The sequence below is a fragment of the Vulpes vulpes genome, chromosome 6 (genome assembly GCF_048418805.1).
Source record: "Vulpes vulpes isolate BD-2025 chromosome 6, VulVul3, whole genome shotgun sequence".
In the NCBI taxonomy this organism is placed as follows: Eukaryota; Metazoa; Chordata; class Mammalia; order Carnivora; family Canidae; genus Vulpes; species Vulpes vulpes.
Genome location: NC_132785.1, coordinates 26,916,810 through 26,942,072, shown reverse-complemented (window position 1 = coordinate 26,942,072; position 25,263 = coordinate 26,916,810). Strand labels below are relative to the sequence as shown.

At 34.0% G+C, this 25,263-nt stretch overlaps 1 protein-coding gene across 7 annotated transcripts in view; it reads right to left on the bottom strand.

The window, feature by feature from the left end:
* PIBF1 (progesterone immunomodulatory binding factor 1) overlaps nt 1-25,263 on the bottom strand; it is a 191,886-nt gene that overhangs the window by 137,794 nt on the left and 28,829 nt on the right. For all 7 annotated transcript variants that reach the window (XR_012002003.1, XR_012002002.1, XR_012002001.1 and 4 more), the window contains exons 6-9: nt 13,313-13,446; nt 7,576-7,684; nt 7,130-7,311; nt 5,890-6,015 (exon numbers count right to left, since the gene is read on the bottom strand). Coding sequence is in view for 3 of the 7 variants with exons in the window: in XM_026017692.2 (XP_025873477.1) it covers nt 5,890-6,015; nt 7,130-7,311; nt 7,576-7,684; nt 13,313-13,446 (551 nt within the window). In the remaining 4 variants the exon portion in view is untranslated. The remainder of the gene's footprint in view (nt 1-5,889; nt 6,016-7,129; nt 7,312-7,575; nt 7,685-13,312; nt 13,447-25,263) is intronic.

Sequence of the window (25,263 nt, the reverse complement as noted above, 5' to 3'; positions counted from 1 at the left end):
GTAGCACCAAGAGAATAGTTCTTTCTGGGTTCACAATAATGAGACTACCTTAGGTAAAGGTAGTTTAACTTTCTGGAAAAGCTTAATCAGGTGAATTTATCTCCTCTTTATTATCTCATAGTATTAATTAGGAACAAGTAAGTTAGATTTTATATAGAAATTTAGACTGAAACAAATGGCATGCAGATCCTCAATGTCTATATTGTGTCGGAAAAAATGGTTCAATGCTATGGAGATCAATACTTAAGAGTAACTATATATATTGTAGTAGTGCCTTTTGATGACAATAAACAATTTCATAATCTTATCAGTTGGCTTTTTAAAAAAGTTTTATTTATTTAAGTAATCTCTATATCCAATGTAGGGTTTGAACTCACAACCCTGAGATCAAGCATCGCATACTCTTCTGACTAAGCCAGCCAGATGCCTCTCAGTTGACTTTTATACAATGCTCATTTCACTTACACTGTCAAGAAATCGATAAAAGAAAAAAATTTAAAACACTGCATACAGAAAAAAGGTATCAAAAAACAATTTATACATAGCTTAATAATTTATAATGTATTTTTCATATCCATTATCTCATTTAGATCTTACAGACCACTTTGTGAAATAGTATTAGTTCATCTTATAAAAAAAAAAGTCAAACTTCAGGGATATTAAGTGATATATTCACTCAGCTAGTTTAGTGACAGCACCAGAATTTAAGTTTAGTATCTTGATCCAAATCTCTTTCATAATATACTTCCTATTCAGGGAATAATGCTTTTCTTCCAAATGTGTAAGAGGGTCTGTACATTTCAGTCACAAAATACCTACTAAGCAAGAAGTTATTTATATTACAAATCTCACCATTAGAGTGACTTTCATTCATTATTTCCCACAGCTCCAAACTGGATTTTAAAGCAAATATAAAGTACAGAAGAAGACAAGAGATGTAACTCACAGATTGAGGAAAAGCATACATACATACATGTTATAATCCCAACTATAGTATTTTTGATGGACCCAAATACCCAAGTTCTTTTTTTTGTTTATCTCTGCCTTTTCTTAAGTCTTTATCTCTTCCACTCTCTTCCCCTTCCTCTCAATCCCTTAACTTCACAAACTACTGGTATGATTACAGGGGCAGATGCCAAGATCAGATGGCATGAGTTCCAGCTTTCTTTTCCACATCTAAAAGGAGAAAATAAAAGGCACCTTCTTAATATCCCCCAATGTACAGAAAGCCAGCCAAAGGCATAACATATTTCTTTAATCTCATCACTTAATTTCTTCTAAAAATGTTTATTGGGGGAGAGGTAAGGAGACTAAGTACAAATATGCAAGTGTAAGTACTTTATCTGTTTAACTCATATTGTGAAATTTCAAAAGAAACAATTTATAATTTATTTTTACTTAGTAAAAGACTAGTGAGACATAAGCTCTAAATACATTTAAATCCTGCCATAATGAAGAAAAAGGGATTCAAAAAGACTCAGCCACATAAATTGCAAGTTTGGATTACTGTGAGGTTAATAAAATGACAAAGGTGAGCCTACATAACTAGTTGGCTAGGGGTCTCAGTGCAATTCAAATCCATTTGGATCTGGGCTGCGGTTTGGCACCATCTGGTGGCAAGGCCCACTCTAGTATCAATATCCATGGAGTCATTTGGCTTTCAGGGGCTGGCTGGGGCTTCCAGGGCAGCTGCCCCAATCCCAGGAATTTCCTGGTTAGTGGTATCCATATTTGATGTAGATACGGACTCAGAAGAATACTGGGTTAAAGGAAACCTGCTTTCAGTTTCCCTGCTTCCAGAAATGGTTCTGTCAGCTGCTTCCCAACCTACCAGTGTCAAGCATCCTAGAGAATAAGGGCTAATTTGTCTAAATCTCTGTTACCATGTATTTCAAAGGATTTTTTTAAAGGACAAAAGCTAAAAAATCAAATTCTCAAAATGTTGATAGTAGCAATGTTTATGTGGTTATGTGGATTGTTTGGAAGTAATCATGCATGTTATTACAGAAATAATCCCATAAAATTTAAGGTTATTAACTCAATCAATAAAACCCTAACAATTGAATCACAGGACTAAAATTACTTATTTGTAAAACACAAATAACATCCCCTATGTCACAGATCTATCTCATGTCCAGAACTTTCTCTTGAGGCTCAAACCTGAAACAGTGAATTTTTCTATCTGCCTATTACATAGAAATTTAAAATAAAACTAAATTTATCATGTTTTCCTATTAAAGCCTTGTTTTCTTTTAATGTTTAAAAAATTCCATCACCATCCACACTGGCTACCCAATCCAGGAACCTGATGACATACTTAACATCTTCTCACTCCCTAATCCAATCTAGTCACTGAATCCTGCTGATTCCACCTCCTAGACATGTTTCCAGTCTGGGCCATTAATCTCCATCTCTATTGGTACTAAAACAGTTTTATCATCATTTCTCATTCTGATAACACAAATCACCTCAAAAAAGTGGCTTCTGTGTCTATAGCCATATACTCTACTTCTCTAATCACTCTACATTGCAGAGCAGTCTAGTCTCTCTCTTAAGAGAGAAAGCGCACACACATGTAGAGTTGGGGAGGGCAATAGGGAATGGGAGAGAGAGAATCTCAGGCAGCCTCCACACTAAGCATCGAGCCTGAGTTGGGGCTTGATCTTACAACCCTGAGATCATGACCAGTGCCAAGATCAGGAGTCAGACGCTTAACCAACTGAACCACCCAGGCACCCCTAGCAGTCTTTTTTATATAAAATCGGATCACTTAACACACACTCTTAAAATCTTTCAGTTGTTCCCCACTGGTTTTAGACAATGGTCCAAATGCATGATCTGGCCCTCTATCTCCCTATTTTATTTTATCTCTTAGCACTCTCTGCCTCTCAGTCTACACTCTAGCCATACTGAATTATTTTCAGTTTCTTCAAAAAGCTTCATATTACCTAATCTCCAGGTTTTATCCATGATGAACATGCATTCCCCTAATTCAGTCTTACTCTTAGTCATCATGCAGGTAATAGTATGGGTATTTCTTCTGCCATGAAGTCTTCCCTGATTCTACATGGTCTTATCCTGTGTTTCCTGTCATGTTCTTCATTATCATCATACTTATAACTACTATTTCTCTATTGTCTTTAGGTCTATTGAACAACCAACATTGTGAAGTCAGAGGACACTGCTTTATCTATGGCATGTATCTGGCATATGGTGGATCACAATAAGTATTTGCTCAACAAGTGAGTATGTTGCTTAGAAAACTCAAATGTAAACTTTTTAAACATCAACCTTAGTCTATAGCAGGCTTATTACTCTTTTTTTGGTCTGCATTTTGAACTTTAAAAGTAAGTAACCACAAGGTACAGGGTCCTTCTTACCTAAAACAGGGCTGGAACTAACCAAAATTTTGAAAAAGATGGAAGAATTTCTTTGGCATTCTTTAATCTCTGTATGCATGTCTCTCTAATGTCCTAATGCCCTTGCTAAGGATGAATTCATAAAAATGGCATACTTTAGTTATGACCATGAAGAGCTAAATACAACAGCATAAGAATCTTAAAATCATAAGGTTATATGAAGAATCACAAAAGCCACAAAAGAATATACACAGCATGATTCCATTTATGTGACACAAATATAATATGAAAAACTAAACTATATTTCTCAAGGGGTACACATTTACTCGCAATTTAAATAATAAGAGTATAAGAAAAAGCAGAAAGTGAAGGAGGAAGGGTCTCAAGGACATTTCTGTGGTGCTGACATTGACTACTTGATTCTGACAATGGTTAAACAGGCATTTAATTTGTAATTACTTATCAAGTGTACATTTAAATAAGTACTTTTCTCTTGTCTTTAATTGACTGAAGAGAATAAAGACTGAATAAATGGAAAGATAGTCCATGATCATGGATTAGAAGGATCAGTGAAGTGTCCATACTACCCAAAGCAATCTACAGATTCAACGAAATCTCTACAAAAATTCCAATGGCATTTTTTACAGAACTAGAACAAAAGTCCTAAAATTTGTATGGAACCACAAAAGTCCCCGAATAACCACAGCAATCCTGAGAAAGAAGACTGAAGGCATTGTGTTCTCTGATTTCAAATCATATTACAAAGCCAAAGTAATCAAAACAGCATTGACACTGGCATAAAAACAGACACATGGATAAATGGAATAGAATAGAAAGCCCAGAAATAAAGATGGCTTTTCAATAAATGGTGCTGGGAAAACTGCACAGCCATTTTTGCTTTTGCTGTCTGCACTTCTGGTGTCAAATTCAAAAAATCATCGCTAAGACTACTGTTGAGGAGCTTACTGCCTACGTTTTCTTCCAGGAGTTTTATGGCTTCAGGTTTTACATTCAAGTCTTTAATTCATTTTGAGTTAATTTTTATGTATATTATAAGATAGCAGTCCAGTTTCATTTTTTCACATGTGGTTGTCCAGTTATTTTAAATGCTCAAAAATATTTCAGCATCATCATAAAACTCTCTCTCTCAATGTGTTATTAAAATAACAATTTAACAGTGATTTAAGTTATCTTTGCTAGTTTTCTACCCAAAGGATAATTCTGCACATGTAGTTCTTACATATTTTCCCCAGTAGAGGCCAACTACAGTAATAGAGATTTTCCCCCTGGAATTGAGGGGTAAGACCCTCAAATTTTTTGCTACTATGCCTCTAATAGAATTAACACGTTACCATGATAATTACAGAATTAAGTCTGATTCAAAGTCTTGCTTGCTGACAAACTTCAAAATATCATATACTCAAATCAGTCCTAATAAACTAGTATGGCAATTAAGTCAATTTCAAAATAATTTTTTTAAAGATTTTTATTTATTTATTCATGAAAGACACAGAGAGAGAAAGAGAGAGAGAGAGAGAGAGAGACAGAGACACATGCAGAGGGATAAGTAGGCTCCATGCAGGGAGCCCGATGCAGGACTCGATCCCGGAACTCCAGGATAACACCCTGGGCCGAAGGCAGGCGCTAAACTGCTGAGCCCCCCAGGGATCCCTTCAAAATAATTTTCCCACTAAAATATAAACTTTAAAAAATCATATGAAGTATAATAGTATTATATAAAAATAACTGCTAATGAAATGAGTAGCATTTATTTCCCCTTAATACTACCAACCACCAACTAAGGGAACCTAATATATACTAATCTAAAAGTGATTAAAATGAATAAAAATGATCATCTTCAAGATTATCTAATATAATGCCTGTCAGGTCCAGCAGATAAATGAGACATATGTAATATTTCATATTATTATTCCAGCTGTTAAAAATTTCTTGGAGAAATCATTGGTGTATTATGGGAAGAACTACTGGTATCTCATTTCCTTCTATCTCTGTCCTCAATCTGATCTGCCATAAAGGCAAAAAGAAAAGTTACCAGGGTAATGAAGAGATAATGGGAATACCAGAGTAAAGAGGCTTAACTTAAGGTCTTATAAACCTTGTTCTTAGCTAGTTATCAAAGATTTTAGAACTTTAATGTTCCATTATATTTTAATTTAGATTTAACAAATTTTCTCTTAAAAGAGACTGTCATAGAAATAGTTTAATTTCAATAAAATATGTTTCTTTTTTAAAAAATATTATTTATTTATTTATTCATTCATTCATTCATTCATTCATGAGAGGCCGAGAGAGAGAGAAAGAGAGAGAGAGAGGTGGAGACACAGGCAGAGGGAGAAACAGGCTCCATGCATGGAGCCCGACATGGGACTCGATCCTGGGACTCCAGGACCATGCCCTGGGCTGAAGGCAGATACTTTAACTGCTGAGCCACCCAAGGATCCCAAAATGTAAGTTTCAAACAAAAAGAAATAAATTTCCTACTTTATCTACAAATTTCCCACTTTTATACCTGTTTTCCCGTTCATACATTTCCCGAGAGGCACTTCGAAGTTGATCAATTTCTTGATTAGTTTTCAATCTGATTTGTTCCAACTCATCATGTAGCTTATTTTCATATTCTGTTTTATAATGGTCTCTGCAAGGTATCAAAAGTAATATCCATGAATTTTGCTCTGTAAAAGAAACATATTTTTGTCCTTCACGTAATATTTATTGTCTTATGTCCAATATGTTCTATATACAATGTTATTTGAAAAACACAGCTGTTAGAGATATTGCCCAAAGACTTAATCACTATATAAAATGTTAGTTCATGTTGAATAATCATTTATCTTCAAAAATATTTTACTAAAATTTTTAATGCCTGTAACCAGAGACTTGAAAACTGAAGCATATGGAATGCCCTTCATTTAAAAATAATCTGGTGTGGTACATGTTGAGAGACAAATAAAAATTAAAAACAAAACCAAAATGACTCTAATTGACTCTTTATAAAATCTTTCCTTCTAATAAGCACAACAACCATAACCACTGTTATCTCTTAGCAAAGTCACAAAGCATTACCTAGCTCATTAGCAGGAGCACAAACTGATGAAAAATACCACAGGCTAGGGAAAAAGTTATGAATGTGTGAACTTTAAAGGGTAAAATTTTAAATTTGTTTTGGATTTGTTGTGCTGATAAAAATAAGTATCTATCTCAAGGAGTACAAAGGCTACTGGTATAAAAGAACTCTAATAGCTTATACACCTGATTGAAGAAAGAAGACAGAATTGAAATGCAGGAGCCTGATTCCAGAGCATGTATGCAATGCTGTCTCCTCATCTTTGTTTTACATGGTCAGGAAAAGGTCAGCTTAGCTAGGTTCAGCACTGTTAGACTTTTTTTTTTTTTTCCAAAAGACTTCTACAGAGATACTTTCTTAAAAAAAAAACAACAACATTTATATAGAGATCTTAGTTGTAGGGAATTAAAAAGGTTATGTCATAAGAAAGCACAGTAGTTATAGCATATATACACTGACCTACCAGAAATAGGCATTTTTCATTATTGGAAAAATACCCACCATGTCTTAAGAAAAAATCAACTACAAGAAGAACATATTACAAGGAAACAAAATGAACTATTACCCGAATATAGTTCTATATTCCTTTAAAAAAAATCATTGTTTTTCCCCAAAGCTAAGAGTTTCCTTAAAGAACCCACTGTTAATTTATATAAATTTATGTGAAAAGTACTGTAAATCTTGCCTGGATGTTACATATTTTTCATACATCTCTTCTCTAGCCTTTTTGGTTTCTTCAAGTTGAACCTGAAGTCTTTCAAGGCGATCTTCTTCATGGGCACAGCGAACACTAAGCTCCATGTTTTGGCGATTGAGATAGTCTTTATCTTTTTGCAGTAAAGTAACAGTCTGCTGTAAGGTGGTTACCTACATATGTGCAGAGACAGAGAGTGTCCAGAGAAACTTTTTCTTACTTTTCAAGATTTACCATATTATTTGCTTTCACTTGGGCTTTCACTTGCCACATAAAAAGGGCTAATTCTTATTTTGCAATTTGCCATCCAAACAGAGCTACTAAGGACCCTTTTTTTATTAACTTGGTCAAAAAGCAAAAATGTTCCTCCCACAATTCTGCCCTGTGCTATGTCCACAATCGCTGTACGATAAAATAATGTGACTCTATAAGCTTACCTCTTTTGATAATTCACTTCTTTCTTTAGCTTGAATTATGTGAGAGGCTTCAAGTATTTCATGTTTTCTCCTTAACTCAATTATTTCCTGTTCAAGTCCATCACGCTCACTATAGAATTTAAATACACTTATTTATTTTTACTAAAATAAAATTCAAACACATATGTATATTTTATATCCCATTTTATAACGAACACTGAAAACGGGTTGCCTATGTTTCAGGAAACCGAACAGAGATACCAGCAGTAGGGCTTTAGTGTCATTCTATGAACAATGAAGTATCTGCTTTTCAAATTGAGAAGACTGTTCAAGACTGTTCAGATATATAAATATGAATTTATTATCCTTAAAAAAATAAATATGTAAACTACACTAGCCAGTAAAATACATAATAAAACCTTCTAAGGTACACTCTGGTATCTTTTCATTAATCATTAACAATCTTACCTGGAAGCCAAAACTTTTAAAGAATTTATATATGGCTCTAGGCTTTCAATTCAGTTAGCATCAGAAAGCCCTTAGTTCATCACTCAGATTGCATAGCAGATACATAAGGACACATTCTTGTGACTGTTTGGTTCACAAATTGTTTATAATTACCCAGAGATTCTACTTTCCATTTGCAGATAAGCTCTTTACTCAAAACCATGAAACCAAGAATTGGAACAAACCTATAACTGGTATCTTAAAAAGTGAGCAGAGAACTAGACTTACTCTTAATTTATCCTCTCTAGTCAGAATAAGTTCCTTTGTACTTGATGTCATTTACTCACCTGGCGTTTCCATGTTTATGGCTGCTAAGAACTGTTTTTCTTTTCATTAGATTTTCAATAACTGGTTTAGAAAACTATTTTCTTCTAATGAACAAAGTTATGTTTATTGAAGAAAAGTGAGCAAAATGCAAGTTACAAAATAACAATCACACATAAACTCACAAAGGATGACTGACACTATCAATATTTTGGTACATATTACTTTACGTGTTTCCTGTGTTTACACACAAATACTTGTTTTCTCACATGGTAATGGATCACATTCTGTTTGCTATGACTTTTCTTATGTAAAAAAATGAGTATAAATCATGATATAGCAAAACATCCATGATCTTGCTATATACAGCTGACAAGAGTTAACATTGGTCTTCATTTGCATTAAAGTTTTTTTTAAGATTTTATTTATGCATGAGAGACACAGAGAGAGAGGCAGAGAAATAGAGGGAGAAGCAGGCTCCCCGCACGGAGTCTGATGTGGGACTTGATCCCAGGACCCTAGGATCAAGACCTGAGCCAAAGGGAGAGGTTCAACCACTGAGCCACCCAGGTCCCCGTTGTTTTGCTTTCTAAAAAGATAAGACACTACAGGTAAACTTAAAATTGGTTACATTTTCCTCACTATTCCTGTATCATCCCCTAGAAACGATGATAAATTTAGTGTTTCCATATTTTTAAAAGTACTTTTACTCACCAATAGTTTTTTTTTTTAAGATTTTATTTATTTATTCATGAGAGAGAGAGAGAGAGAGAGAGAGAGAAAGGGAGAGAAAGCCAGAGACACAGAAAGAGGGAGAAGCAGGTTCCAAGCAGAGAGCCTGATGTGGGACTCAATCCTGGGTCTCCAGGATCACGCCCTGGGCCAAAGGCAGGCGCTGAACTGCTGAGCCACCCAGGAATTCCAACTCACCAATAGTTAACAGTCATACTCTGTACTATTTACTAAATATTATTTTGTCATATTTATTCTCTCCCTCTCTGTTGTTGATGTAGGTGAATAAAGACACACACACATATATACATGTATACATACCACACACACATGTGTGCAATTTTTCTCAACTATTTAAAAGATATATGCAGACATTAAATCTCTCTATCCCTAAATAATTTGGTGTGAATTTTCTAAGATTAAAGATATTATCTTCTATAATCACAGTATTATTAGCCCTTATACAATAATATATTATCCATTTTCCAAGTTTGTCCCAATTGGCCTTCTTCCCACCTGGATGTATTATGTATTGCATTTGGATGCCATGTACCTATAGTCTCCTTTACCTCTGGGGAGTTCCTTAGTCAACATTGTAAAAGATATGGAAAGGTTATTTGTAGTGGGAAAAGGCAGCTATTTGTAGAGCACTGGCCAATTGTTTTATAGAATGGCACTCAATTTTAATTTGTCTGATGTTTCCCTATAATTAGATTCAGGTTAAACATTTGAGGCAGAGATACTACACAAGTGATAATGTGTCCTCAGTATGCCACATAAAGAGTACATGAAGTACATAAAGCCTCAGTATACAAAGAGGCATATGATGTTACTATTTCCCATGATTGGTGAAAATAACTCTGATCACCTGGTTAAGGTGGTATCTACCAAAGAATTCAAATATAAAAGTAACTTCTTGCCCTCTGAAATTAATAATCTGTGGGAAACATACTTTGAGGTTGTATAAATATTTTGTTCCCCAAAATACTTTTACCAAATGGTTTTAGTTTCCATTGATGATTCTGAATCAAATAGTATAAGGCTACAAAATGGTAATTGTAATATGCTTAAATTTTTATTGATTGGCATTCTACCGTAAAGATTCTCTTTACTATTAGTAAATAATCTGTTGACTGATCTTATTCCAGTCAACAGATTATAACTCATTATTGTTAATACTCATTTTGATACTCAAGTTGTACCATATTTAGACAGTTGAAACCCCCTCAATTAGCTACTATGGCATTGATTTGGAATTAGAGGTATCAGTATGATCTGTGATCTTACCCATAGTGTAAGCCATTTTCCCTATTCCCTCTCTATCACCTCTTTACTGAAAGGGCCTAGAAAGGATGACCAGCATCCAAATCTTAATTTCTAAATAGTATTTCCCACTAAAAGGAATCAGGACTTATCAGATAAGGGGTTGAGGCAATGAAATTAGAAAATTAGAAATTAAAACTAAACCTGAGAAAATTATGTTATGCCAGAAAGTAAGGAACTGCTTTAAAAAAAAAAAAAAAAAAAAGATGGACACATCTTTTTAAAATTAAAAAATTTTTAAAAAGATGGACACACTTTTTAAAATACAGTATTATGCGTCTGACTTATCCATATAGATGCATTCAGATCTAATTTAATGATTTTCACTACTATATTGAATTACATTATAGAAATAAATCCTAACTCACTTCATATTCTGTTGTTGAAAAGCACCTGAATTCTTTCTAATAATGCTATGGTTAACATCCACTTACCTGTTTCTTTTTGCACATTTGTAAGAATTTATCAGGGACATAAAAGTGATCCCTCACCCCTGCCAGTTTACTTTATATATTTGTAACCAGAACATGTCTTTATTCATTCTATTGAGTGAACCAAAGCGTTTGGTTTGAGCCCCTCTTGCTTGTTTTTCTGTTCTATTTCTAGCACATAAAGATGCTTATCACGTTTTTGATCAGGGCTATGTTTTCCCTTCCTAGGTTTTTATTATAGAAAATAAAACACACACACACACACACACACACACACATATATATATAAATAGAGATGATAAAATGAACACTCTGCTCTCTTCACCTGGCTTCAATAATTCCCAACTCATGACTCATCTTCGTTCATTTATCCTTCATTCATGGCCATGCTGATTATTCTGGTGATTAGGCTTTTTCGTTTTTTCTTTTTCACATTTTACCTTTTATTGCCACAGATTTATAGTAGCAGAGAGGACATCAAAACACCAACTCAAAATATAATCTTACCATCACAATTTACTTACTTTTGAAATGATTCTAATGAAATCCAGCTTTATTCAAGAGCCACAGATTTTGAGCTCCAATAATTATATTTTGACATTAATACATACATAACAGTATGTATTACATGTCAGTCATGCTGGTAGTAGGAATACCAATCTGCTTTTTGAAATTTACTTATGTTGTTATTTAATTTTTAAAGTGTCCATTCCTTTAATTATTTTATTTATCAACATTATTCTGTAATATTTTAATAATATTTTATATTTTATAATATTAAATATGTAATATATATTATTTCATATTCATATTTTATAATTATAAGCTATATTTTATAATTATCTATATTATCTACTTATACATTATTATACATAAAACACATTATATATTAACACATTTATATATTATAAATTAATGTTAATATTAATTATAATATAGTACAATTATGATAATATATTAACACAACATATTAGACATAATATGTAATAATATTACAACATAATATTAATTATATTATATGCCATATATAATTAATATAAATATTTAATAAATATTAAGTGACTACTATATTTCAAGAATCATTTTAGGTGCAGGTACTGACAACAGTGAACAATTAGAATAATGTCTCTATAAATACTTTCATAAATATTTCTTTATTGATCTTTGTTTTTATAGTACATTTATTGGTATTAGTGCCCTCTAATAGATGACAAAACTCTGGCTTAGAATGCTAAGAGATGTACCTAGGGACACACAGCTAAGTAGTGGCTCATTAATGTTCAGACAATAGAAAAGTTACATTCCAGTAAAGGGAAAATTCTTTGCTACTTAGTAGCACTGGGAAACGTTCTCAGAAAGTATTATTTTTTCAAAGTGTGTATGCCCTTTGTCAGAAAGGAAAAGCTAAAAAAAACTTCAGATAAAACTGAAGTATTTAAATTGATTCCATAAAACAAAAATAATCATCAAGTGAGATTTAAAAAATATTTACACACATGGGACTTTACTGGGTCTCTACCTTCTAAGACATTACATTTTAAAAGAGAGCAGCAATTTCCAAATAAAATAAAAGCTGATATAAAAAATACAATCTAAACCCAATAAACTGCCAAAACCACATGCTTTTTGTGCTATGCAGAATAAGGTATATGTCAAGAGAATGAAAAGACAAGCCATAGACTGGGAGAAAATATTTGCTAAAGACATATCTGATAAGGACTATTATCCAAAATATACAAAGTATCTTAGAACTCAACAGTAAGAAAACAAATAACCCAATTAAAAAATGAGCCAAAGACCTTAACAGACACCTCACCAAGGATATACAGATTGCAAATAAGCACATGAAAAGATTATCCATATCATATGTCATCAGAAAAATGCAAATTAAAACAACAGTGAAATACCCCTACACAGTTATTGGAATGGCCAAAATCCAGAAGGCCAAAAACTAGCAAAGACGCAGAACAATAGGAATTCTTGTTCACTGCTGGTAGAAATATGAATGGTACTGCCACTTTGGGACAGGAAGTTTGGTGGTTTCCTACAAAACTAAAATATTCCTACCATACAATTGTGCTCCTTGGTATTTACCCAAAGAAGCTGAAACTTATGTCCATACAAAAACCTGCACATGGATGTTTATAGCCGCCTTACATGTAACTGCTAAAACTTGAAAGCAACCAAGATATCCTTCATTAGGGCAATGGATACATAAATGGTGGAATATCCAGACAATGAAATATTCAGCACCAAAAAGAAATGAGCTATCAAGTCATGAAAAGACGGGAGAGGAAATTTAAATGTACATCACTAAGTGAAGAATCTTAAAAGGTTCCATACTGTATGATTCCAAATATATGAAATTCTGGAAAAGTCAAAACTATGGACACAGAAAAAGAGTAAGATACAAAGTGGAATTAATGATTTGACAGTAAAAATTCAGGTGATTTTGATGCATGTAAAAAAGGAGAATGACAATAGCCATCTTAACAGCTTACCTTTTGACTTTATCATAGTTTTCTTGGCGGTAGTCACCTTGCTGAATTAACTGTTTTGTGTCTGCTAATTCTAACACCAAACGTTGACATCTAATTTGAAGCTCAGAGTAATTTCTTCGATCATCCTCATAAGTCTAAAAATCAAAACAATAATAAAAAATTTCAAGCTAAACATGGTTGACCAAACTCTTTATTGAATTCTTATGTTATGCTGCGAATATCCTTATAATTTAAAAAAAATTCAATTCTTCTGTGTAGTAATTTTCCCTACTTGAAGATAGACGATCTTAAACTGCCAATAGTTGGTAAGTTCCTTTGCTTAAAACTTGAGTTCTTTTTTTCATAGAAAAAATAGGGCAAGTATGCTTTGGTTACTAGAATAATACATAAAATGACTAATAATGTTAAACAGCTTTTTTGTTTGAGTAACTATTACATGCCAAAGACACAGAAATGAATAAAGCACAGCCTCAGTTCTTGAGGAGTTCACAACTTAAGAAATGAAGGGCCATTTGAATATCAAATATCCATAGTGAAAAAGTTACTCAATAATCATGCAGTTTCAGTTGTGGTGTTCAGCAGAAAAGTAATTCTGTGGTACTTGGAACAATATTTCTCCATTGATCTTCCTTCCACTCACCAGACCAGTAGAAAGGGATTACAGAGATATGGGGGAAGGGTAGAGGGAAAATTGTCAAAAACTACAACCTGGCCTCACTTACCACAAACTTTATTTCTTACCATTTCTCATGTTCATACGCGGCATCCCTAAAGATCTTAAGTTCTTTAACATACCATGCTTCCTCTACCTTGTTCTCACTGCCTGAATAGCTGTGTATTATCTGAATAGTTGCTTACCATGAGATTAGTTTTCTATACACCTCACCAGAGTATAAACATCTTAAGGGCAGGGACTTTGTCTTATTCACCACTGGATCTCTATCATTTTATACGGTACTTGGTATACACAGGAAGAATCAATAAATGCTTCTGAATAAATAAGGAGCAAATAAATATGGGAATTGGGAGGAAAAACAGGACACAGGGACAGAGTTCATCCTTATTTCTGCCTTTTGGACTCATCAGATCTTACAAGCAACTGTCAACTTCACCCTTAGAACCTGTCATGTTAAATACATCCTGTTCCAAGTCATTCTTTCTTTAGTAGCAGACCAGGTAAGTGTGGCCACATTCATTCCATAAATACTGACCGAATTATTTCTACCTGACTGATCTTTGATTAGAAATACTGTAGATACAAAGATAAGATACTGTTTTTGTCTTTTTTAAACTATTAAACATAACTTTGAAATGCTGGCTCCCAAATTTCTATCCAAGGGCTGTGTGAGAAATTCAATTATAGAAAAACTACACACACATACTGGTATAATATTATTTTGGTATAATATTATGTTCTACTGAGCATTTCCTCACAAGAATGGAATGTTACTATAGTATTAATTACAGGATCATAACTGAGGATACTCTATCATCTGCCCAAAGGATCATCACATACTCGTTTCAGGCCTAAATCCCAGAAGACACTTTAGTTCCCCCCGAAGAATGCTTTACCTTTCTAAATACTACTAATCATGTAACAGTTTTGGAGCAGTGTATAGTGTTATAGTTGGGAAAGCAAGCTCCAGAATCAACTGTCTAGAGTAGAATTATCTGCAGTAAGACTTTGGGCAGGTTTACCTTTCAATATTCAGTGTCCTTATCTACCTCACAGAGTACTGATCATATCAAGTAATACATGTAAAGTGCTTATAAAAATTCCCAAGACATAGTAAATAATCATTAACTATAAATTAGTATCATAATGCTGCTTCTTTACTTTGGCTTCTAGAGAGATTATAGAACCAAACTGATAGTTCAACTTTAATAACTGCACAAAGACCGAGAAAGAATCCTGGGGCATATAAATACTTAAAAGGTGGCCACAAAATAAAGAGCATAAGGCACACAAAGCAGTATTAACAGAATCAAAGGGTAAGGTGGGGGTGTGTGTTGCAAATATCTGCAGAAGAAAGTGCTGTGGGGAGACAAGTAGTCAGTGGTACTGAGTACTACCAAGAAAAAAAATCCAGTAAATAAATGCATTAAGTATTCAGGGGTATGGATGGAAAAGACTGACACAGACTAGATAAAGCAAATATATCTGAATACTCATCTCAATGTGTCCTTGTTTTGTGCTATTTTATATGTATTCTATCACTTTTTACTTACTGTTATGACTGGGTATAAATATTACCCACATTTTTACAGATGAGGAAACCGGGGTTTAGAGACGATAGAAGTCTCAAAACTCATCAACAGCAGCGTAAAGGACTCCAATCGAACGTTGTCAAACACCAAACCTGCAGGCAACCCTCTCTTTAATTAAAATATAAAAGTGAGAAAGTACAGTAGCTAGAAAACAGGGATAAATGAAGGTTTTTAAAAGATAAGGTAAGCTTGAAAATGTTTAAATATTAGTGGGGAAGAATGAATAGCAAAAGAAAGATGGACACTGGAGAAAATAGGCATATGTAGGAGGCCCTAAGAAGGCCACAGGGAATAGGATCCAGAGCTCGAATATAGGGATTAGTTTTAGATCAGCAGACATGCTCATTGTGGCAGGCTTTTTTCCAGCTGATAGAGAATTAAAAACTTGAATTTGATATCCTTACATAACTCTTATCAATTTGTTAAAAGCCACAGAATTACTCATCACCCTAACACTTCATATATTTATATTACCCACTTGGTTCCTAAAAAATGATTTTTCCATTCCTTGAAAGCAAGACTCCTCCTGCTATAAACCGTTAAGAACAAACAAAACAGAGTGAGTACAGATGTAATAAATTTGTTATGTTTTGTGGCAGAAAACTGTGGGGGTTCTCATCTGAGGACTTCCAATTTCTCTATGAAATGAAATACCAAGTCATCTGCTGAGAGTGGAAAGCTGGAGATGTGAGGAGAGTGGTGAATGTCTAAAATAGCTGTGAAAAGTGAGAGGACCAGGAAAAACAGAATTGCAGCACAACTGTGTGTTAAGGTAATGATAAACTTGTGTACTTGTTATTGCCTGTGATTTTTTTTTTTTCAATCCAGTAGGGCTCAGTTGGAAAATGAAGAGTTAAGATTTTGTCAGGTGGGTTTGATAAAAAGACAGTTGGAAAGAAGAGAATCTTGGCAAGAGAAAGGTTTAAGACTGATAATATGATGAAGTAAGAAAATAAAATTAGGAACGGATTGATAAATTATATGAATTGGAAATTCTGTTAAAGATTAGTTGGAAGCAAAGGATCAAGAAACATGAAATAGAGGAAGTAGCATGTTCAGTGATCAACCTGAATTGCTAACTTCAGAAGTAATGAGTTCTGGGTGACAAGGAATAGAATATGGGCCATGAGATTGAGTGCTAAAGTGGAAAAGAGTCAATCACTGAAGTTGAGAAAATCAATAAAATGCCAAGGCCATGTGGTTATGGATAAATCATAGAAGCAACTCAGGCAGGAGCAAGGGTTCCGCTAAATAAAGAAGAATATCCCTTGGTGGTCTGCAAATGAGGAAGGTTGAGGTGTGGTAGCCAGATGACATGAATGCCCAAAAAAGCAGGGGTTTTTGTGAGAGTAGAAGTGCCAATATCTAAAATTATAAAGACTTAGAGAAGACATCAGAAACTGGCCCTAAAATACTTAGGACATAGAGTCCTGGTCCAGAGACGGTCCTGGTCCAATTCCATGGGAGCTATATAAACTTTCTTTAAATATAAACACCATATGACCAAGTATAAACAGAGGTTCAGTATAGGAATGTATATATTCTAACAATACTTTCTTTATGACCTTTCAACAGAAAAATTTCCCCTTAAAATTAATACTTTATATTTTGAAAAAATCCATTTCACTTAGTAGTAACAAGTAAAATAGGTTAAAGTATAACACTGGAAAATAAGAAAAGTAACATCTTCCTTTGAAATGAATGAAACCCCATGACTGTGTACAACTTCCAGGTTAAGGCTAAAGAGAAGAGAAAAGATTACTTTGTATTATCCCTATAGATGCTTCCCTGTTTTGAACTCAAGATCAACTTATTTGGGAAGATTCACACCCCAAACCCGATTTTGACGTTTGTCCTTTATTTTGTCATAGCATCTGGTTCTTTCTGTCAGAAAATGTACCACATGTGCTGTGAGCAGCCATTACTTACTCAAGGTTTTCTATAATCCTAGTACCTAGCTAGCATTCCACCTATTACATCAAGATTTGTAATTAATGTCTGTGGAAAAGAAGGAGCAAAAGGGGACATTAAATTGACTAAAACAAATGAAGTAAACTTAACCTTTTCAAACATAAAGGGATACACATAAAATTTCCAGTCACCAGCCCTAACAGCAAATTTCTACCTAACAATGAACAAGTTAACAGCAAGTCTCAATTTCAACTTTCTTTTTTTTTTTAATATTTTATTTATTTATTCATGAGAGACTGAGAGAGAGAGAGAGAGAGAGAGAGTGAGTCAGAGACACAAGCAGAGGGAGAAGCAGGCCCCATGCAGGGAGCCTGATGTGGGACTTGATCCAGGGTCTCCAGGATCGCACCCTGGGCTGAAGGCGGTGCTAAACCACTGAGCCACCCGGGCTGCCCCCTCAACTTTCTTTTGTAATAAAGAAAATTACATGGGGAAAATAAGGACAATCCAAGTCACTGAGAAGATTTTAAATGTCCAGTTTTCTACATATCTAGAATGGAAATGACGTTGACTGCCAGGGTTAATGTTAACTTTTCCATCTCTTAAATTATTCATATGAGGAAATAATAGCAGACTATCTCCAGTCTGAAAAAAGTAAATCTGTTATTGTAATTGCATTTTTTCTTGTATTGCCTATAAACCTCATCTTTCCCCACATCCACCTAAGACCCGGTGTTCCTTGAAGATCTGCTTTATCTCTGTACATCCAGTAACCCTGACATAGTGGTTGCACTGGACATGTTTGCAAAAGTAACTACTCTTGAAATATAAATGGACTATGCAGCATTAGCATTTAAAATAACTAACTTCAGCTGTAAGAAAAAGTGACTTTAAAAATTAAGTATTTCATACATTATCAGTTTTCCAACTGAAATTAAAGAATACTATCATAAGTCTGCAAATAAAATATGTCATCTGAAACAATGGTAACTGTGCAACATATATGCAGAATTTTCTCAAAGATTTTGAGAAAGATAGCATGAAAGGGGCTTTTTATTCTTGCTTATGGTGATGGGTGTGTTCACTTTGTGAAAATTCAAATAAGACTTCTTTATGTACATTATATAGTTTTAAAATGTGAAACAGCTTTCAACTAGGAAAATGTTAACTGGGGAGAAGTTCTGCAGGGGTGCTCATAATAGGAATGGAAAGGGGGAGATGTGATAATCACATCAAAGTGTAAAGAGAGCAGAATGAAAGTGGGTAGTGAAGAGACACTTTTTTACTCTATATTTCTCTACAGTTTGACTGACATAAGAAGCTGAAAATTCTACGTTATACATTGTTTTGGCAAAGTATTCAACTATTAGAACCTTTGTATTTATAAGATATACTAGAGATAATCTACTACAATCTTCTTATTTTGAAGATCAGAACCTTAAAGCCTAGAGGGGTTAGATAATGTGTCCAGGAATCCAGGCCAGGGCTAGTAGAGATAGAACCAGACAGAATCCAGGTTCTCGAATTCATACACAGTTCATGCTTTTCTTAATTTCAAGTTCCTGTGTTTTGAAGAATCAATTCTATGGAAACTATAAAACCATTGTTAGAAGTTTTAACATTATTTACTGTTCAAATTCAGAGTGTTAAAAACATTTTAATTGCAAATTTTATGGGTTCAAATATGGCACATGCATAAATCACAATTAATTTTGGGCTCCTTTCCTTTAAAACAATTATTACAGTTATTCCTTAAATACATAATAAGAAAAACCATTTGAGAAAACAACATTGAATCTAAATGCTTTCTACAAAAAGTTAAAAAAGTATTCAAAGATGCAATTAAATAGGCATATTTTAAACAGCAGCTGTGTAAACCAAAAGGCAATTACTTTAGGTATAATGGATTTCTAAGCATCATTTAAATCTTTCGTCTCTCACACCATGTAAACTGAGAAGAGAGTGGTAACCTATGTGTCAAAATAAATTTTTAATAAATGAGGTGATCTCCTGCCTGTGGGGAGATAGGGCAGCTAAGGAAATTGGAAAGGTGATACAGTGACATTTACCTTTCGGTCAATGGTTCAAATCAGAAGCCGTTTACATTGGATGGCAGTTTAGTGAATGAGAAGAAATGGCATGGTTAGCTATTCTGGGAAAGTAAGAATTCACCCCTCAGAATTTTCACAAGTTTCACATTATCTATAATCTAGTCCAAGCAACTACATACAGAGAAGGACAAGAAACCTAATTAACCTTTGATTGCTGTAGACTGACCTTTAAGTAATAACAGAGTCTGTTGCTGCCAAAGACTATTCTTCATTGTTGTTAAGATCCTCAAGAAATATTATTTAAATTTTTTTTACTTCTCCTAAAGTCTTAAAAAAAAAAAAGTTAAGACAAAACTACACTATTACAAGTCTACTGTTGGTTAAAAAAGAAAAACAAGAAAATTTTATTTTTTTTTTGTATTACATGATAATTTTCAGTAGTATCTATTTCAGTCAGTTAATGTGAATCCAAATATAAAAGTTTAACCTTTTCTAAAAGGCAAAATTAAAAAATTTAGAGGACTGAAAAAAAATTTAGAGGAATGAAGAAAGGTAACTTTCATTAAGTGTGGTAGACATTAGAGAACCCAGAAATGGACCCTCAACTCTGTGGTCAACTAATCTTCAACGAAGGAAACAATATCTAATGGCAAAGAGAGTCTCCTCAACAAATGGTATTGGGAAAATTGTACAGCCATATGCAAGAGAATGAAACTTATACCATAAGCAAAAATAAATTAAAAATGGATGAAAGACCTAAATGTGAGACAGGAAGGAATCCATCAAAATCTTAGAGGAGAACACAGGGAGCAACCTTTTTGACCTTGGTTGGCTACAGAAACTTCTTCCTAGACACGTCTCCAGAGGCATGGGAAACAAAAGCAAAAATGAACTACTGGGACTTTGTCAAGACAAAAAGCTTTTTGTACAGTGAGGGAAACAATCAACAGAACTAAGCGGCAACTGATGGAATGGGAGGAGGTATCTGCAAATGACATGTAAGATAAAGGGCTAGTATTCAAAATCCATAAATAATTTATCAAACTCAAACATCCAAAAAATAATAAATATAGTCAAGAAATGGGCAGAAGACATGAACAGACATTTCTCCAAACAAGACCTACCAATGGCTAACAGACACATGAAAAAATGCACAACATCACTTATCATCAGAGACATACAAATCAAAACCACAATGAGATACCACCTCACACCTGTCAGAATGGCTAAAATTAACAACTCAGGAATCAACAGGTGTTGGCAAGGATGCATAGAAAGGGGAACCCTCTTATGTTGCTGGTAGGAATGCAAATTGGTACAGCCACTCTGGAGAACAGTATGGAAGTTCCTCAGAAAGTTAAAAATAGAACTGTCCTACAACCCAGCAATTGTACTATTAGGTATTTATTCAAAGGATACAAAAACTGTGATTCGAAGGGGCACATGCACCCCAATGCGTATAGCAGCAATGTCCACAATAGTCATAATGTGGAAAGAGCCCAGATGTTCAATGACAGATGAATAAAGAAGATGTGATACACACACACACACACACACACACACACACACACAGACACACAGAGTGGAGTATTACTCAGCCATCAAAAAGAATCAAATCTTGCCATCTGCAATGAAATGCATAGAATTAGAGCATATTATGCTAAACGAAATAAGTCACTCAGAGCAAGACAAATACATGATTTTACTCATGTGGGATTTAAGAAACAAAACAGATGAGCATAGAGGGGAAGGGAAGTAAAAATAAAATAAGATAAAACCAGAGAGAGGCATATCATAAGAGACTCTTAACTATAGGGAACAAACAGAGTGGTTGGAAAGGAGATGGGAGGAGGGATGGGGTAACTGAGTGATAAGGATTAAGGAGGGTACTTGACATAATAAGCACTGGGTGTTATATGCAACTGATGAATAATTAAATTCTACTCCTGAAACTAATAATGCACTATATGTTAACTAACTTGAATTTAAATAAAATTAAAAAGGTGGTGGACATTAGATTGGGATAAAGAGATATGGATTCACCTATGGATTCACCTTTGTCTCTGCTCTGAACTGTTCAAGAAAGTCAGCTTCTCTGAGTTTTAACTGCTGTCTCTGCAAAGTGAGTACACTAACTTATTCAATGTCTCATTTATTTTTATGTGCCTACTACTGTAGTACACATTATATTACTATTATTCATAACTAGCTTGTGGATCTAGCAGAACCCTCCACTGCTGAACAAAATGTTGTGTTGGGATGCAATTTTTATGGTTTACATTTTATTCAGCAAACTACTGAAATAAATTTGAAATATTGTTCTTTCAGTAGGTATTGACCCAAATACAAATGAACCAAACAAATTTAAGTCCTAACATTTTAAATGAGACCAAGTTGCTAAATTATCTTTAAAATCTCACTTATTATTTAAAGAATTTAAGTATATCAATGTAAGAAAATATAGCTTCATGTGCCTTTCAAGTGATTTAGATAAGCATTAAAAGTATAAACAGATGTGGATAAGAAGGATAAAACATTAAAGTCGATTCACCCAATTTACAGTTAGGTTCAAATAACTGTTTTAGCTCTTGAAGCAAATGAGGAAGTATGGTGAACAAAAGGTGACTTAACAATGGCAAAAGAATGTCATTTTTGTTTTACTGGTAAATTAATTTGATAATATTTAAAATATTTTTATGCTTTAAACACACACAAGCACAATTTTATATAAATGAAATATATATATATTAGAATTACCATACACACTGACAGGTTTAAGAGCAGGAGTTTTATAATTTTTTATTTCTTTCCTCCCTCTTTGAACCACAGCCCATATTACTCATATTAAGTAATACATATCTTTATACTTCTCCATATGAGTTTATATACCCATGCATACACACAAATGGAAGGAGGGGGTTGTTGGTCATTCTTTATCTATCCTGATCAAAAAAAAAAAAAGAATCCAGTCTTAAGCAAATGACTCTTGGTTTCTGTTCAGGTCATGATCTCAGGGGTGAGATCGAGCCCCATGTCAGGCTCAGTGCTCAGCTCAGAGTCTGCTTGAGATTTTCTCCTTTTCCATCATCTGCCCCTTCACCACCATGTGTGTACAAGGTCTCTTTCTCTTTCTCAAAAAAAAAAAAAAAAAATCATGTTGAATATTTTGCACCCAGTTTTATTTATTTAGCAATTCACCTTGAGGAAATTCTAAATTAACTGATATTCTCTAATTCATTCTATAAATGCCTGTACAATATTCCGTGGTATAGCTTGTATCATAGTTTATGCAACCATTTCCTTGCTGTTGTATTGATGGGCATTTATTTTCTTTCTAGTCCATGCTTCCTCCTTTCAAAGCCTGTTGCCAGAAACAGTGCTGTAGTAAACCTCCTTGTACCAATATCCATATACACTAGTATTTTGCTCTATGGGACAGAGTCTCAGTAGTGAGGTTGCTGTGTTGAAGGACACTTACTTTCCATTTCAAATGAGGTTGCTAGATTTCTTTTTTTTTTTTTTAATTTTATTTATTTTGAGAGAGGGAGAAGCAGACTCCCTGCTGAGTGCAGAGCTTGACTAAGGCTTGATCCCAGGATCCTGAGATCATGACCTGAGTTCAGTGAAGTCAGATGCTTAACTGACTGAGCCACTCAGGCGTCCCCACTAGATTTCTTTCCAAAACACTGCAACAGTTCACTTTTCCACCAACAATATGTATTTTTTTCCTTAGAAAATCTTTCCATATTAGATCTTTCCCATTTTTGTCAACCTGAATTCTCACTGTTACTTTAATTGTATTTTCCCAAATGCTAGCTAGTTTGAGCATCTGGCTATTTGGATATATATTTTTTTGTGAAATGCCCACTTATAGTCTTTGCCTATGTTTCTTTGAGGTTGTCTTTTTGCTGTTAATTTATAAGAGCTTCAAATAATGCTAATATTAGCTTTTGATCATCTGAACTCCAATGTTTTCCCCCAAATGCATACTTTATATATTGAACTTTGCCTGTGTTTTTTTTTTCTTTTTCTTTTTTTTTGGGGGGGGGGGGACTTTTTCTGTTAAAGCTTTTTGTTTCCATCTTGGCTGAGGTTACCCCAACCTATAGGACAGCACTACCCTACAGAACATTTCTGCAATGATGAAAATCTACATCTCTACCATCCAATATGGTAGTCACTAGCCACCTGTAGCTATTAAGATTGAGGAACTGAATTTTAATAAACTTAAACTTACATGGAAATAGCCACATGTGGCTGTGACTACTCTCCTGGACAAGGATAGTATCCAGAACTTAGCTATTGACAGTTCAGTCCATGAGCTGGCACAGGCTAAGGAACACTAGTAACATCTGGCAACGTGCTGCAAACAGTCTTAGGCCTTATCCCAGAACTACTATGTCATTTCATTTTAATAAGATCCCCAGGTGCTTTGTATTTACATTAGAGAAGCACTAATAACCATTAAATTAGGAATTCTTAAAACTTTTTGTGACATGGATCCCACTGGCAATCTGGGGAGGCCTGTGAACTCTTTCTGAGACTAATAATCCAATATATAGAAGTATGAAAGAAACAAGTTACACTGAAATAAAAATACAAAAGTACTTTAAAAAGTTATATATATCCCTCTTGTTTTCATTAAAGAAAAACTCAGTGAAGGGCTTAATAACTACAATAACATTGAAGTAGGGATGAGCATAATTCTAAACATACACGCAGTTACTACACTGTGATGAAAAACTACACCTGATTTCTAATGTTGACCAGAGAGTCATAGGTAGTGGCAGTCATACTGTGGTTTCTGCCCATATCTGTTATTGGAGAAAGTGTTAGATTTCATTTAGAAGTGAAAATAATTTTTTCTCCATATGACCTAGAGGTGTGTTGACCCTAAGAATCTGTTTTATTGTTCAAGTAAAGGCTTAGAATTTCCTCTAAAAATTTTAATCCAATGGAATGAGGATTTGTGTATGGTATAAAATGTGAGGATAAACTTTTTTTTTTTTTAAATAGGTGAATATCCACTTGTGCTAGCATCCTTACACTAAATAACTATTCTTTTTCAATTGAACTGAACTACCACTAATTGTGGTACATATTTAGATCTCGTTCTACATTCTGTTCCACTAGTTTGTCTGTTTCTATGCCAGGATCCCATTTTGTTGATATATTAGTTGTGAAGTGTATAGTGGGATCTTGGTTGGACCAGCACCTCACCTTTCCTCACCTCTAATCCCCACCCCCCCCATTTCCTTGGCAATTCGAGACATTTATTTTTCCACAGAGACTAAACTAATTTATCTAATCCCAATCCTTGTACAAAACTTCTCTCCATCAAAAAATTAAAAACAAGAACAAGAAAAGTATTAGGATATAAAATAACTTTGATTAATATATTAATACAGAAAAAATTGATAGCTTTTTCCTTGTTGTCCTCCTCAAATATGGAGCTTCCAAGTTCAACACTAAGACTTTATAGTTTTCTTCCTGATGTGCATTACTTTCCTTATGAAATATTTTTCTTCTATGTCCCTCTATAGCAGTTAGTGAGCAGTTATTTTTCTAAGCCTAGAGAAATGCTACTGATTATAGATATATCTTTTATTTAGTCATAATATCAAATTTCTGCATTAATTTTAGCTGTTTTTCTAAAACAGAAAAAAATTTGTATGAACAGTTTTTTTTCTTCTTAGGGTGTCTGCTAAGGCCCTCCAAGAC